Source organism: Phodopus roborovskii, unplaced genomic scaffold (assembly GCF_943737965.1).
Source record: "Phodopus roborovskii unplaced genomic scaffold, PHOROB, whole genome shotgun sequence".
Lineage (NCBI taxonomy): Eukaryota > Metazoa > Chordata > Mammalia > Rodentia > Cricetidae > Phodopus > Phodopus roborovskii.
In genome coordinates, this window is record NW_026126567.1 from 32,533,516 (window position 1) to 32,547,243 (window position 13,728).

Consider the following 13,728-nt stretch of genomic DNA (forward strand, 5'->3'; position numbering starts at 1 on the left):
TCCTCTTGCCTTCACCCACCTGTAGAAGGCCAGCTGGAGGGCCACCTGGATGTAGGCATCAGGGCTGCATTTCTGCTTCTTAATAAATGTTTTTCCATAGTTGTCAAACTTATAAACAATGAAATCCAGGTTCTTTACTATTCTGTGGAAGAAAAAGAAGATATTTTGCCTGCAAGATAGACTACCTATATCGCAGAACCCACCCAAGCTTTCTGATCCTGGTCCATGTACTAGTGTTGCAGGTGAGTGCACAGCCTTTATCCTTCAGAAATACCCTAGGGTATCAGAAGCCTACCTTCATCCATGCAAGTGGCAGAAGGCACCTGGCCCAGAGGGCCCCTTCTACAGCGAGGAGGGCCTGGCTGCAGCAATGAGGTGGGAGGAGCATGGAAATGAGACATTTGCATGGGCAGGGTGAGCCTCACCCACAGGCTCCTAACTGCTGGCTGCCTACAAAGCAAGGCTGAACGAGACTGTTTATGTGGTCTGTGTAGGAGCAGGGGTCCAATGTCCCTGTGGATTCTCAGCTGTCCTAACAGTTACTTTCTCGGCCAGCTGTCACCCATACTCATCCCTACTTGCTATGGGGCAGAAGGACTTGGGATCTGACTGACTGTCATGGTAGCTTCAGTGAGGGCTGGGGCTTTGCTCATCTATTGCTTTACTTGTGACAGAAATCCCATTGTATCTAGTGACAGCTGATAGGTCTCCGGGACGTGCCTCTCATCCTCAGAGTGTCAGGAAGCTTCCCTGTGCTGCCCTAATATTGACCAGTGTCCCCTTTATAATGACTGTCATGAGAGCATTTCCAGAAAGGTGTATGCCATTGTCTCAGGTCCCAGAGGAGTAACCTATCCACTTACATTGTCCCTGGGACTGGACACTACATCTGCTGCCCCCTGGCACACATTAAATCAGTCTTCCTGCCTCACAGAAGCTGAACTCCTAGGAGTCATGCAGTTGCTTGGGACAGGAGAGATCCCTACCTTTTGACAGATTCCTTGGGCAAATTTCTCTTTCACCATGGCCACTCAGAAACCCCTTTCCCACAGTCTGCTCACCTAGGCCCCCCAACTCCCACAGACTGTACAAGTCCAGGTGACCCATCATGCCCTGTCAGGAAGAAGCTGGGGACCTAGGAGCACACCGCGGACCAGCTCAGGCCCCTGAGGATATGCAGATCCCTTCAACTGTTTTTCTCTGTCTCCTTCTTCTGGCAACCCACCCACGTTGGGCCCCCATCATAAAAGTTGAGATGTTGGCACCATTCCATGGAAACCCGGAGACTTCTTCTACATTCCCTAAAGCTAGGCAGCCTCCACAGCAGCTCCAAGTGAGGAAGGTCTCTACCCTAGGTTTCCCAGCTTGGCCACGCTGTCCTGCTCATCCATGCTACCCACAGATGCCTCACTGGCTCCCCCACAACTCCTGCGGAGGAGGGGCTCCTCATCATAGGCAAGGCAGGCTTTTCACAGCTTTTCTGTCATGTCCCAGTTCCAGCCATCTTCTCCTTTGATGTCTCCACCCCAGCCTGGAACTTTATGAGCCTACAGAGGCTTAACAAGCCACTGCCCTGCCTGCTAGCCCCTGAAGCTGCTAGTCAACCTTAGAAGGCCCCCCCCCATTGTCCAGGCAGACTTCAACCTCTTGTCTATCTTGAGGTTTGGGTCTGCATGCCTCTCTCTGTTTTGAACACTTCATGCCTCGTACATGATTTGATCTAGGGTCTGCCATATTTATTTCTGCTTCCCCACAGACCCGGCACACACACTAGAGCTCCACAAGTGTGATGAGTGAGTGGATGAGTGTTCTCACACTCATTTCCTGAAGCGATTGACAATGACAGTTCAGATCCAGCCCTTCTGCTTGCCTCGTCTGTCACAGCCCGAACCAGCCCCTCCCCTGGGAAAGAGGCCCCCTCATCAGGTTGCAGTGTAAAGTCAAGCAAATTGAAATAGCTTGGATTCAAATGAGCTATTCAAAGCAGTTGTTTGTTACTCCCTCAAAGCAGGGCATCATTTCCCAGCCTTGACTCTGCTTAGTCAGGTGAAACCTGCAGGAAAAAAATAGCTTCGGGTTTGCATTTTATGGAAATGGTGGATATCTGAGCAAGGTTACTTCCTGGGAGCCATGACTCTCTTTCATCGTGCTGCTTTTCCAGTGGGGGGTGAGAAGGGAGCAGGGAAGGGAGCAGAGTCCCAATGGCCTTTGGAATCATTCAGAGTGCTTCATCAACTCTTGAGAGGGCACAATGGGCCCCTAAAGGAAACTCAGGGTTCCCCTCACCTTTGAAGTTTCTCTGCCGAGGCAGCAAGGTGGCCTTGAGTTTCTGGGGAACATTTCCACCTCAGCCTCCTGGGGGCAGGGAGCTCACTCACTGAGTCAGCTTGGACCAGCTTCTTGTTGCCCTTCATCCTGCAGACACAAAGGGACAACCTCCTGAGACTCTGCAACCTGGGGCTGTGGGCAACAATGCTTTCCTGTTCGATTATCTTAGCTGCTGGTGTGCAGCTAAGTGTGAACTTTAGGGAGCCTGAGCTGCCCACAGAAGCACTCAGCAGGTAGATCAAACTCAGTGAGGGGCAGAGCCAAGATTCCCACCACTTCCATCTGGCTCCAAAGTGCACCATTTGCTCATGTGTGTCCTAGTGTTAAACCATGTTCAGGCTGTACTTGTAGAAGACTTGGAAATGTGGTAGCGAGCTGAGTTGCTCTGTCTCCGAAGGCTGGTTTGTGTCTCAGCCACTCTAAAGACTGTGGAAGTGACAGAGAACCTATATGCATGGAGGAGATACTAAGAGAATGAGTAAAACCATAAAAGCTAGAAGGCATACAGCATGCTTACGGAACAGAAAAGCAAGTTTCGCCCTTGCCAGGCTGGGGAATTAGTCTGTGATGGAGGAGACCTCCCTCTGTGCTGGGCTACCAGGTGTCTGTTGGTGGTCTCAGGCCCAACAACAAAGATTGATCTGAGCTTCCCTAGATCAAAGCTTGGACCCCCAGATTCTCCTGTCTGCCCTGAGTTTCTGCCAGATCTGTACCTCCCACCTATGGTTCAAAAAGCTCTTCTGCGGTCTTGGGGCTTCTTTCCAAATTCATCTTTGGCTCAACCACTTTCTGGACTGACACCCTAGTACCCCCTGGCTTTTCATGGCAGCCCTCTGAAGTCCTCCTCTGCTCTCACCCAGACTCACATATGTTTCAGCAGGTGCTCCGTGCACTGTACCAGGACGATGCCGTCAAATGGGGAGTGCTCACACACCACACCGCAGGTGCCATCCTGGCCCACCACAAACTGTAACAGGGAAGAGGCAGGTGAGCCAACCCTGGCAGCAGCATCTCAAAGTAGGCTCTGGCCCTGGGTTAGGACCACTTGACCTTGTGGGGGCATTTCTCCTCCAAGGATGTAAGTGTGACTGATTCCTGCCTAGGATGCTGCAGGTGGCTGCAGACACCTGAGAATGTGGAAATGTTAAAGAAGCTCCAATAGGGCTCCCGTCAGTGAAGGGGCAGCCCAAGTTCCCAACTGTGGCAGTGCAAAGTTCTTAGTGAGCTCATACTGTCTGATGCACAGTAGGGCTGAATGGATGCTCACTCCTGTTTGTCCTTAATTGCATGCACAGCAGACACCATTCTTTGACTGCTTTGTGTAACCATTTGCCTAATGGACTGACTGCTTCTTTGGGCCACCATTGATTTTATTCCCAGGATCTAGACCAGCATCCATCCCAGAGCAGCTGCCGGGTAATTGAGTTGTATGAATGAATAAGAAATAACAATGTGATTTGGTTGGTAAGAGGATTTGTAGAGAGGTTCCTTGGCAGGAAAGGTGTGGGGAGAATGTTCTGTTAGTCACTGCCTCTCAGTCTGCTGTCATGTCTGGTTATGGAGGAAGCATCCACCAGACTCTTCTAGCCTCTAGCCATGACTCATTTAAACTAGCCCCGCAGAGCAGCTCACAGGACTGAGATGAAGATTAGAGAGGCAGGGAGGGTCCACAGATGCTGTAAGGTTCTTTGGGCCCTTTACATAGTTCTACAGACAACAGTGAACTGACTTGGGGAAGGAATAGTCCCAGGGCTCAAAAGTATTGAGAGAAAAGAATGGGAAGGACAAGGCTTGACTCTTGAGGTGCATCCCACGAGAAGTGGGGCCACTCTGAGTTCCTCACACTCAGACTGCCCTGGGTAAATGAGGAGCTCTTACGGTGTTTACTGAAAGCACTTCTCGGGACTGCACGCACACACACACACTTTGAGCTGCCTCTTCCCATGCCTTCCCCCAGTCTTAGCCTGTTATCTGTGCCAGACACTGGAATCTCAGTGTATTCCAGTAATGTAGCCAACAAACAGTCACACACCCACAGAGCATCTTTAGTGTACATCTTTCTCTCTTTCCCTTGACCAGGAATCTCTTTCTTTCCATGCAGAGGTTCGCCTTCAATCCTTCAAAATTCAGGTCCGTGACTCCTCAGTAGCACCCCTGGCTCATCTATTTTCTGTCCTGTCTACACAATAGGGAACCTGTGCCCACTCCCTATGAGTGCCTCTCTGTCCCTGTCACTTATAGGAAGGGAGGAAAATGGGTCTTTGAAAAACTGTTCCCAACGCTTACTATGCTCTGTGTCCTGTACATCCATTATATCATTTCATTCCCACCACTGCTCTGTGAATGATTCTAAGCCGTTAGCACCACTGTGAAGGCTAAACAGCCAGCACAGTAGTGACAGACTCATCAGAAAGGACAGAATTACCATGCAAACCAATAAAGAAAATAACCCTTGAAACTCAGGGATGGAGAGAGGAGAAAATGAGATACTTCTGGGAAATGCTTATGGAGGTGGGCTGTCCCAACCCAGAGAGATGGTTAACTTGCTTTTATGGCCACTGTGAGAGTGTGGTGGCATTGTAAATAAACAAGATTGTATTAGGTTTTGACATGTCATGGGGTTGCAGGGTGTGGGGCAGGGGTAAAGGTCTGAAATGAATGGCCAACCTAGAGCATATCCCATTTGCATGGGTGTTTTCCTCTAAACCGACATAAGGTGTTATCCTGATGCGTGTGCATGAAAGGCTACGGATTATCTGATTGTACCTTAGGATGTATTTAGGGGGTGCTCGGTTGCTTCTCAGCATGTGCTGAAATAGTCAAGTTAGGTGGTGGACATTCAGAAAAGCTGGCATCTCTGGTCAGACCTGAGTCATCCTGTTTTGTTCTCTGTTGAGTACTTAGTGGGTGAATGCGTGGCCCTTTTCCACCCCAGAGTGTGATAATGGTGGGACCAAGCTCTTCTAACACATTAGCAGGACATCCAGAGAGTCTCAGTTGGGTTCAACCACACGGCTTCTGGGAAGATCTCTGGCTAGTTTAGAGATGACAACACTAGTACAGTCTGAGTGATAGAAGACCACAAGATCATGTGCTGGTGGCCAAGCCCACAAGACGCTACACAGTTGCAGGGCCACAGACAAGGAAGGCACTTACCTGCAGGGACTTGTCATACCAGCGATTGGCTCCATTCAAGCTACAGCCTCCGCCATGAAGGAGCTGGAGCGCCCTGTGGGTGTCACTGAGATCCCCAGGACCGGCAACATCCAGGCACACCAGGCAGATGCAGCGCTCAATCATGTCCAGGGAGTCCCGGTTGGTGGAGTCTGTGGGACAGGTGAGAGAGCGGCCTCAGGACTGGGGTGCCTATAGAGTCCCACATGCTGCAGGCAGCCTTGACAGGGCCATGCAGTCAGATGCATGGTCCTGAGCCTCTGGTCTCCCCCCACGGCTCTCTGGAAGAATGCTGAAACCTAGCAGTGCCCAGTGCTTCACCGACTCTGAAGCCACTGGTCCTGTCTGCCCCAACAAAGGGGGATGCTTCAGTTCTCAGTCCTGTCCAGGATCCCACTCCCTTGTCTGACAGCACCCTCTCTCCGGCACAGTTGTTACCGTAGCTGTACATACTGATCATCGACTCTGATTATTTTTCCAGGTACTTAAATTTGTTCCTGAAAAAAATTTTAATTAGACAATCCCACTCGAAATCTGAAGGAAAGGGGTTGCTTGTCATCCATTACCCCCCTCCACCCCGAGGTTGTTGGTTCAGAGTCTGAGTTGCAGGGGGGATGGGCAAGGCTACAGCTGACCATGTTCCTTAGTGAGCTAGCTGGGGCTGGTTAAGGCACACAGAACTCACTTATCAGAGCAAATAGGCTAGAAGCCACTGGTTGTGCAGGACAGATGTCAACTGGGGGCCCATCCTGGCCTACAGCTTATCCTGTCCTAACACAAAGCCTCTATCTAACATTCCTCAAGCGATTGGCGAGCCCACTCGGCAGGTGGCACTGATCCTGGGCACCTGCTACTGCTGCCATGTTTTTCCTTCTTCCAAACACAGGGCTTTCTGGATGTGGTCACTTTCTCTGCCATTCCATGCTGGCTATGGGTGTACTAACTCATCGTTTGCTTTAAAGTTTGTCAAAATTTTAAGTTCACCATAAGCCCGAACTTCATGACTTTGACCTAAAATTCCAAGGAGTTACTTCAAGAGCCAGAGAAGAGGACTGAGCATGGCCTGGGGACTCTGAGCTTAGAGCTGGATTCAGTGACCGGATGGAGACAGGTACCCTTAGCCTCTGGGCAGGGCAAGAGTGCTCTGTGCACAGCAGATTTGGGATGTGGCATTAGGCACCATCATGCACTCTGTGGCAGGGGTCGCCGCCTGTATCCTACAGCTCCTGTTCCCTTTACTCAGAGGGCCCTGCCTTTAGCTTGGCACACGGGCTACTGGTTATGGCTGCAACTTCCAGCCTCCTCTCAGCTAGAAGCAAGCAAAAGTCTAAATTCTTCCAATAAAATCTAGAGGCTTTCTTGCCCCCTTGTCTTTGTGGCTGCAAGATGGCCATGGTGTTTAGCTTTGCACTGTGTGCTCTGTGGCAGCAGGGACAGGGGTGGGGTGGGCTTTGGGCTCCCAGGCTAGCCAGTGCCTTCAGAGCACAGGAGGGCACACAGGCTCAGATCCCTCCCTTTACTTCCAGGAAGCCACCGTATAGAGAAGTAGCAAGTACTCCTGGCCACTCTTCCCACCTTCCTCCACACCGTGCAAGTCCAGAGCGCCAGGCTATGCCACCCTTCCCCGTCTGCCATCCTAAATCTTCCAGGTTCTGGCTGTCATGCAGAACAGGATGGGTCCTCTTCCACCATAGGGTTCGCCACACCCTGCCTCTCTTTTCTCCAGCATGAATCCCTGAAGATGGCTATGGTGCTAAGCTTTAGATGGTGTGCTATGCCTGGGAGTCCCTTTAGACTCCCAGTATAGACAATGCCTTCAGAGCATGGGGAGGTATGCTTGGCCAGACCAGTGTCAGATTCAGATAGTGGAGGGGGAAGGAGAGGCATGTAGGAAGGAGATAATAGCCAGGATGGAGGGAGGGCTGGAAACAGCCTCCAGCTTGTGGGCAGAACTTGTGTGTAAACCAATAGGCTCCAACTTAAGTGTAAAAATTCTAGGATTGGGATGAGGCCAGATGACCATGATGCTGTGAGGTGATGATCCGTCTTTGCTGAGTACCTGCTATATGCCAGGTGCCAATTTAAGCATGCCTACTGTAATAGGAGACTGGTAACATTATCATGTCCCATTTGCAGGCGAGGAGAAAAGAAAATAAATAGCCTGACTGTAGGCCATTTCCAAGATCTTACTTAAACACGAGGTTTGATAATAATTGCCCAGTAACTGGAAAAGACTGGGTTTGTTCCAGTCATGTAAGCCCAAGTACAGGTTGAGAGCAGAGCGTCAAGAAGGTCAGACTTGGGAATGAGGAGTTCTCACAAGAGTCACTCACTGAAGGGTCCTGCGCCAAAGCTATGTTGTTATAGTAGAGTCAGGGATGCCTAGGAACATGAGAAGAATGAGACCCTGCTGGCTATGGAGGGGCCACAGGCAGCTCAAATGCTTTATGTCATTTCTTTTCTCTGTTTTTTAGTGAGCACTGAAAGTCTGGCTTTGTATCTTCCGTAACCAGAGTTTCTTAGAAGCAAGCCCAAACCAGAGTTGCAGACACCCATAGCAAGCTTGTCCAGCAGGAAGCTGCAGCAAGCCTAATCCAACCTCCTGTTGGGAGAGTGAAAGCTTGGCATGCTCCTCCTAGCTGCGCAGCACAAGCTTGCAGCTCCTCTCCATGCTAGTAGCTTGACCTCCTTCAGACGGATGAGAAGGATCCCTGAGGGGCCGAGGCCTTGCTATCAAATGCTGGCCATGTCTGGCCCAGAAGCTCAGCACCACTCACCAGGAACCAGGCCCTGGCTCATTAGGCAAGATGAAATGGGAGCAGGACAGCAGAGCTGGGAAGCCAGGTGGCCCTTGCAAATGAACTCCCCGAATGCAAGTGCTGATCCGTCAAATACTGACAAGTTTATTGTATAAGGCAGGAAATGAAGTACATCCAAACTCATCTACCGTGACTGTGGCCCAAGTGTAATAGAAATACTGGGTGGTGGGATGGAAGCTCGTGGCAGGGGCTGTTTGTCTTGTGACCTCCTCGTGGGGTATGTTGGAGCTTACCTAATGTATCGAATCAATCTTCCTCAAGCAGCTGCTACTTACTAGTGGGAGGTGGGAGGTGAGTAATACAGAGTTTCTCCTGACCCTCACAGGTACAGTGGTGTGGAAATTCCAGAGGCCTGGAGGTCAGAAGCTTCTAGACTCACTCAGGTGTGCAAAGATATAACACACACCTCATGCCTCTGTCTTAGAAGGGCCAGACTCTCAGATCCCACCCTCTTAACATTTGTGCACACCTGTGCAAAAATTTACCCAGCCTTCCCAGGACTCCTGCCTTCTCTGGTCTGTACCAGGAAAGGTACAAATCATATTTCCTTCCAGAGGGTGAGGTCCTAGAATTCCTCTTAGAGACACAGAGCTTCTAATCTTTTGTCATGTCCATCATAACGACTTTCCTTCCTAGGACAAGGGATTACATCTTTTGGGAGATAAATTTTCCATCAAACAATTGATATTTTCCCCTAATCTATGGAGTTAGGGAGGTAAACTTTATCATCCCAGTTCCCAGTGGCTGAGATGTCAACGAAAGTATGTCTTTATCAATGAAACCTGTCTCTTGTGAATCAGAATCAATCTGAATTGACTTATAAAATCTCCTTTAAATTTTTCAAAAGGGAGAGTCTTGTCTTCCAGGAAAAATGGACTAGGTTTCTTTTCATCCCTCCCACTGGATGTCCTGGCTAAATATTATATTTAAAACAAACATAAGAAGATCTGGAAGATGAAAAGAAGAAAGCATGCCAGACAGGGACCTATGACCTAAAAAAAAAAGCAGCATGGTGGCAGGTCCATTGAGTGTGGTGGATTGAACTGTACTGCATGCAAGTTGTATATTAAAGATCTAAGCTACACTATGACTGAATTTTGAGAGAAAACTGATGGGAGATGTCATTCTGTAAACATGTTTCTCTTATTGGTTAATGAACAAAGCACTGTTGACTAGGAAACAAGGAGGATTCAGGGAGAGAGGTAAGAGGAGATTCAAAATGTAGGACCCAAGAGAGCAGAACTCTGGACCCTCTCTCTGGTAAGATAAGGCCACGTGGAAATACTTAGATTGATAGAAATGGGTTAATATTTAAGACAGAGCTAGCCAATAACAAACGCTAGTAACTGGCCAACAGCTTTATATCTCTGCGTGTTATTTGGGGCTGGCGCAGTTGTGGGACCAGACTGGTGGGAAAACTGATCGTAACAAAGAACCATTCAAGTAGTAACTGAGGTTAAATGAAGTCATAACCAGGGACTGTGATCCACCCATAGGTCTGGCCCATATAAGGAGAGGCACCAATGATATGGGCATGGTCTTTTAAAGACACAGTGAGAAGGTGGCAGTCTGAAAACCAAGGAGTGGGGCTGCAGGAGAAACCATCCTTGCTGCTGTGCCGCTCTTGGACTCCAGTTTCAACCAGTCTCAAGTGAGCTGACACCGTGAGAGTCCCCCCTTCCTTTTCATCTAAAATAGTCCATGTCTGGATGCAAAGAAATCAAAGACATGAAAATACAAACGGGGACACACACACAAGCAAAGGCAACGCCCCCTACACAGACCTGCTCTCTCAATCCACAGCAAAATAGAAAATGCATGGATAAGCCAGGTGTAGTGGTGCTTGCTTTTAATCCCAGCACATGGGAGGCAGATCAGGTGGACGTCTTTGAGTTTGAAGGCAGCCTGGTGTACTTAGTGAGTTCCAGGACAGCCAGGGCTACATAATTGAGAGACCTTGTCCAAAATAAATAAATAAATGCAAAAGGAAAGAAAACTCATAGATAATAGCCTTTCTGCTTCAGCCAAATATCACCAGGAAAACTGCAAGTCCCCAACTCTATGTACACCTACACCCTACCTGTTCCACCCCCTGCTGCCAGCTCAAGGCCAATGGAGAACCAGTCTGCCATCACTGGTCTGTATCGAGGCGCCTCCACCTCTGTGAATGTCAAAGACGCCACACTCTCTCATGGGAGCTGCAATTGCCATCTCCACTGAATGGTGACCAGTCTATCCCACCGTCTTTTACATGGCACCCACAGAAAGCATGTGGAGACCTTGAATTCTCATTTAGCAGTAATAAGGACTACCTCTCCCACCAGAGTATCAACAGAATGAAGAAGACCTCTGATTTCTGCCTTCACCAGGATATGATAAGGTAACATCTCCACCATTACCAGCTGCAGTAGCAAGAGAATGAGACAATTGAATCATTGGGTTCACATAACACTAAGGGCCTCTTAACATGAGTCACTCAAGTTCTAGTAGAAAGTACTCACCACATCAAGAACTGGGGAAATTTTGACTTTAACAAAGTAAAAGAAGTGTTCAAGTTACGTGACATATGTTTTTAAATCCAATGTTCATGAAAGGTATCAACAAGCAATTCTGAACATGTTTGAAAAGACAGTTTTTTTTTTTAAAGGCAGAATATATCAGCAGGTAAATAAAAACTCAGAAAAAAAAATGTAAAGGACCAAATAGACAATTTAGAAATGAAAAACATAATACCAGTAAATATAAAATATAAATCAGTAGATGGATTTTAGAGCAGAATGTGGGGAGCACAGAAGGTAAAAGCAAGCTTGCAGATGGAATAACAGCAGAAAGAAAAGAGACTAGAAAGAGAGGAGAGCACCTATGGAGCCTGCAGCACAGAAAATGTAACTTCCATGTCATCAGATTCCCAGAAGGAGAAAAAGAGGGTAGAACAGGAAGAACTCAGAGAAGCAATGGCTAAAACTCCTTAATCTAAAGATTGGAGAGACTAGCAACCCAAACAGGGTAGGTTAAAAAGATCTATATACATACATCATGCTGAGTGTATGAGAACCAATAGCGGAGGAAAGCATTGACAGAAATGGCATGATCTATGGAAGAAAGCAGTTAGGGCGACGGCAGACTTCTTATTAGACCCCAAAGGGGCTGGACAGAAGTAGGAGTGAAAAACGTGTCAATACAGAGTTCTACACCCAAACAAAAATCCTTTTAAAAAGGAAGAGAAATCGAAGCATCCTTAAAAGTGAGGCGTAACTCACTTATAAGACAGGGTAACTCACTGGTAGGATGCTTGCCTTTGATCCTGGGGTAGGGGGAGAATATATCTCCAGCCTGTCAACCATAAAAGAACGACTAAAGAGTGTTCAAAAAAGAGCAGCGTGGGGGACATAATTAAAGGGATACCAGTACATCACCAAGGAATAAAAGACCTTGGGAAGAGTAAAAGCTGAGTGAAAAGTTCATTTTCATTTGTGTTTCTATGTTTTAGTATGAAGCTAACTATAACAATGCTTGACACGGTTCTAAATATATACAATGACGAGTGTATCACTTCATAAGTGAAGGGAAAGTGATAAGCTTCCTACCCATCACCAGAGCTGGTTTCTTCAACACAACAGACTGGTAAGTTGTATATACTCAAGGAAATGCTTACATGAACATCCCAAAAAGGTTACACAAACAGAAAATGTTAAAACACTAGATTTTTTTTTAAAAAAAAAGACCATGTAATCTATAGGAAGGCAAGAAAGAGAAAAAATAATTAGAATCTGGGAAAAAATAATTTAAAAACAGAAAACAAAAATATAAAATGGCAGAATTAAGCCAAACATGCCAACAATTATTGTATACATAAATAATCTAAATAGACCAGTTAGAAATAGTAGGGTTGGGAAGTGGTGAAACACACATCTTTAATGCCAGAACTTGGGAGGCATCAGATCTCCGAGTTCAAGACCAACTTGGTCTACAGAGTAAGTTCTAGGACAGCCAGAGCTACAGAGAGAAACCGTGTCTCAAAAGAAAAAAAGAAAGAAAGAAAGAAGAAAGGAACAGGAAAGAAAGAAAGGGAGGTAGAGAGAGAGAGAGAGAGAGAGAGAGAAAGAAATGGTGATAGGTGGTGGTAGAATCTATTATAACGTTACCCAGCAACATGCTGCCTACAAAGAAATCAGATCAAATATCATATAAATTTGCTGTAAGCAAAAAGAAGGAAAATACTGTTTCTTGCAAGCATTAATCAACAGAAATCAAGAATCTGAATTAGTATGATATACACTTCAGAACAAAACAGGACTAGAGACCTAGGAGCAAATTACATAAAAAACAGAGGGTAACCCTGCGAGATGTCAGGGCCATGCATGTGTTGTGGGTTACAAACACACTGCAAGTGTGTGGAGCAAAAGTAACCGAACTGGAAGGAAGAATCCAGGAGTGCATTACTGAGGTGAGACATCAGCACTTGTCTTTCAGCCACTGATAGAACTAGGTATAAATTCAGCTAGGACACAGAATACAACACCACCACCCAACAGGATGTGTTTGACATTCGCTCACAGAATATTTCAGCCAAGAATAACAGAATGGGCATTCCCTCCAGGACAGATAACATCTAGAGCCATAGAACAGCCCTCAATAGTAGAAAAGAATGAAATAGTACTGTGTGTGTGTTCTCTAATTATGATGGAAATGAAATAGAAATCAATAAAAGAAAATGATACACATTGGCATGCTAAATAATACACTTGAACATAGTCAATAGTTAAAAGGAAAGTCATAAGAGAATTATGAAAAATACACCACAATGAATAAGATTAAAAATGCACAATTTAAAAATTAGATTCAGCTAAAGCAATTAAAGGGTAATTTAAAGTGCCAAGTGTGTGTGTGTGTGTGAGAGAGAGAGAGAGAGAGAGAGAGAATGAATTACCAATATCAGCATCCCATGGATATAAATACACAATTAATATATTATAAACATCTAAACACATCAATCTGACAAGTAATAGAAAATGGACCAATTCAACTGGGCGGTGGTGGTGTATGCCTTTAATCCCAGCACTTGGGAGGCAGAGGTAGGCAAATCTCTGTGAGTTTGAGGCCAGCCTGGTTTACAAAGCTACACAGAGAAAACCTGTCTTGAAAAGGCTCCCCCCCCCAAAAAAAAAAAAAAAAAAAAAAAAAGAAAAGAAAAGAAAAAGAAACTGGACCAATTCCTGAAATGTATAAAACTCCCACATATGAAATAGATCATTGAAATGGTCTTATCTCTGTTAAGGAAATTGGCTTTGTTTGTTTATCCTCCCCAACAATAAATCTCTAGACCTAGATGACTTCACTAAAGAATTCTACTAGATAGTTAAGGTAGACTGAGCATCACATCTGTGTCATTTCTTCCATAAAATAT

General features: G+C 46.6%; 1 protein-coding gene across 1 annotated transcript in view; it reads right to left on the reverse strand.

Moving 5' to 3' along the window:
• The window catches only part of Chat (choline O-acetyltransferase), a 51,812-nt gene that overhangs the window by 11,741 nt on the left and 26,343 nt on the right, over positions 1-13,728 (reverse strand). Inside the window, exons 8-11 of the mRNA XM_051202579.1 lie at positions 5,485-5,654; positions 3,195-3,295; positions 2,287-2,415; positions 20-142 (exon numbers count right to left, since the gene is read on the reverse strand). Coding sequence (XP_051058536.1) covers positions 20-142; positions 2,287-2,415; positions 3,195-3,295; positions 5,485-5,654 — 523 coding nt within the window. The remainder of the gene's footprint in view (positions 1-19; positions 143-2,286; positions 2,416-3,194; positions 3,296-5,484; positions 5,655-13,728) is intronic.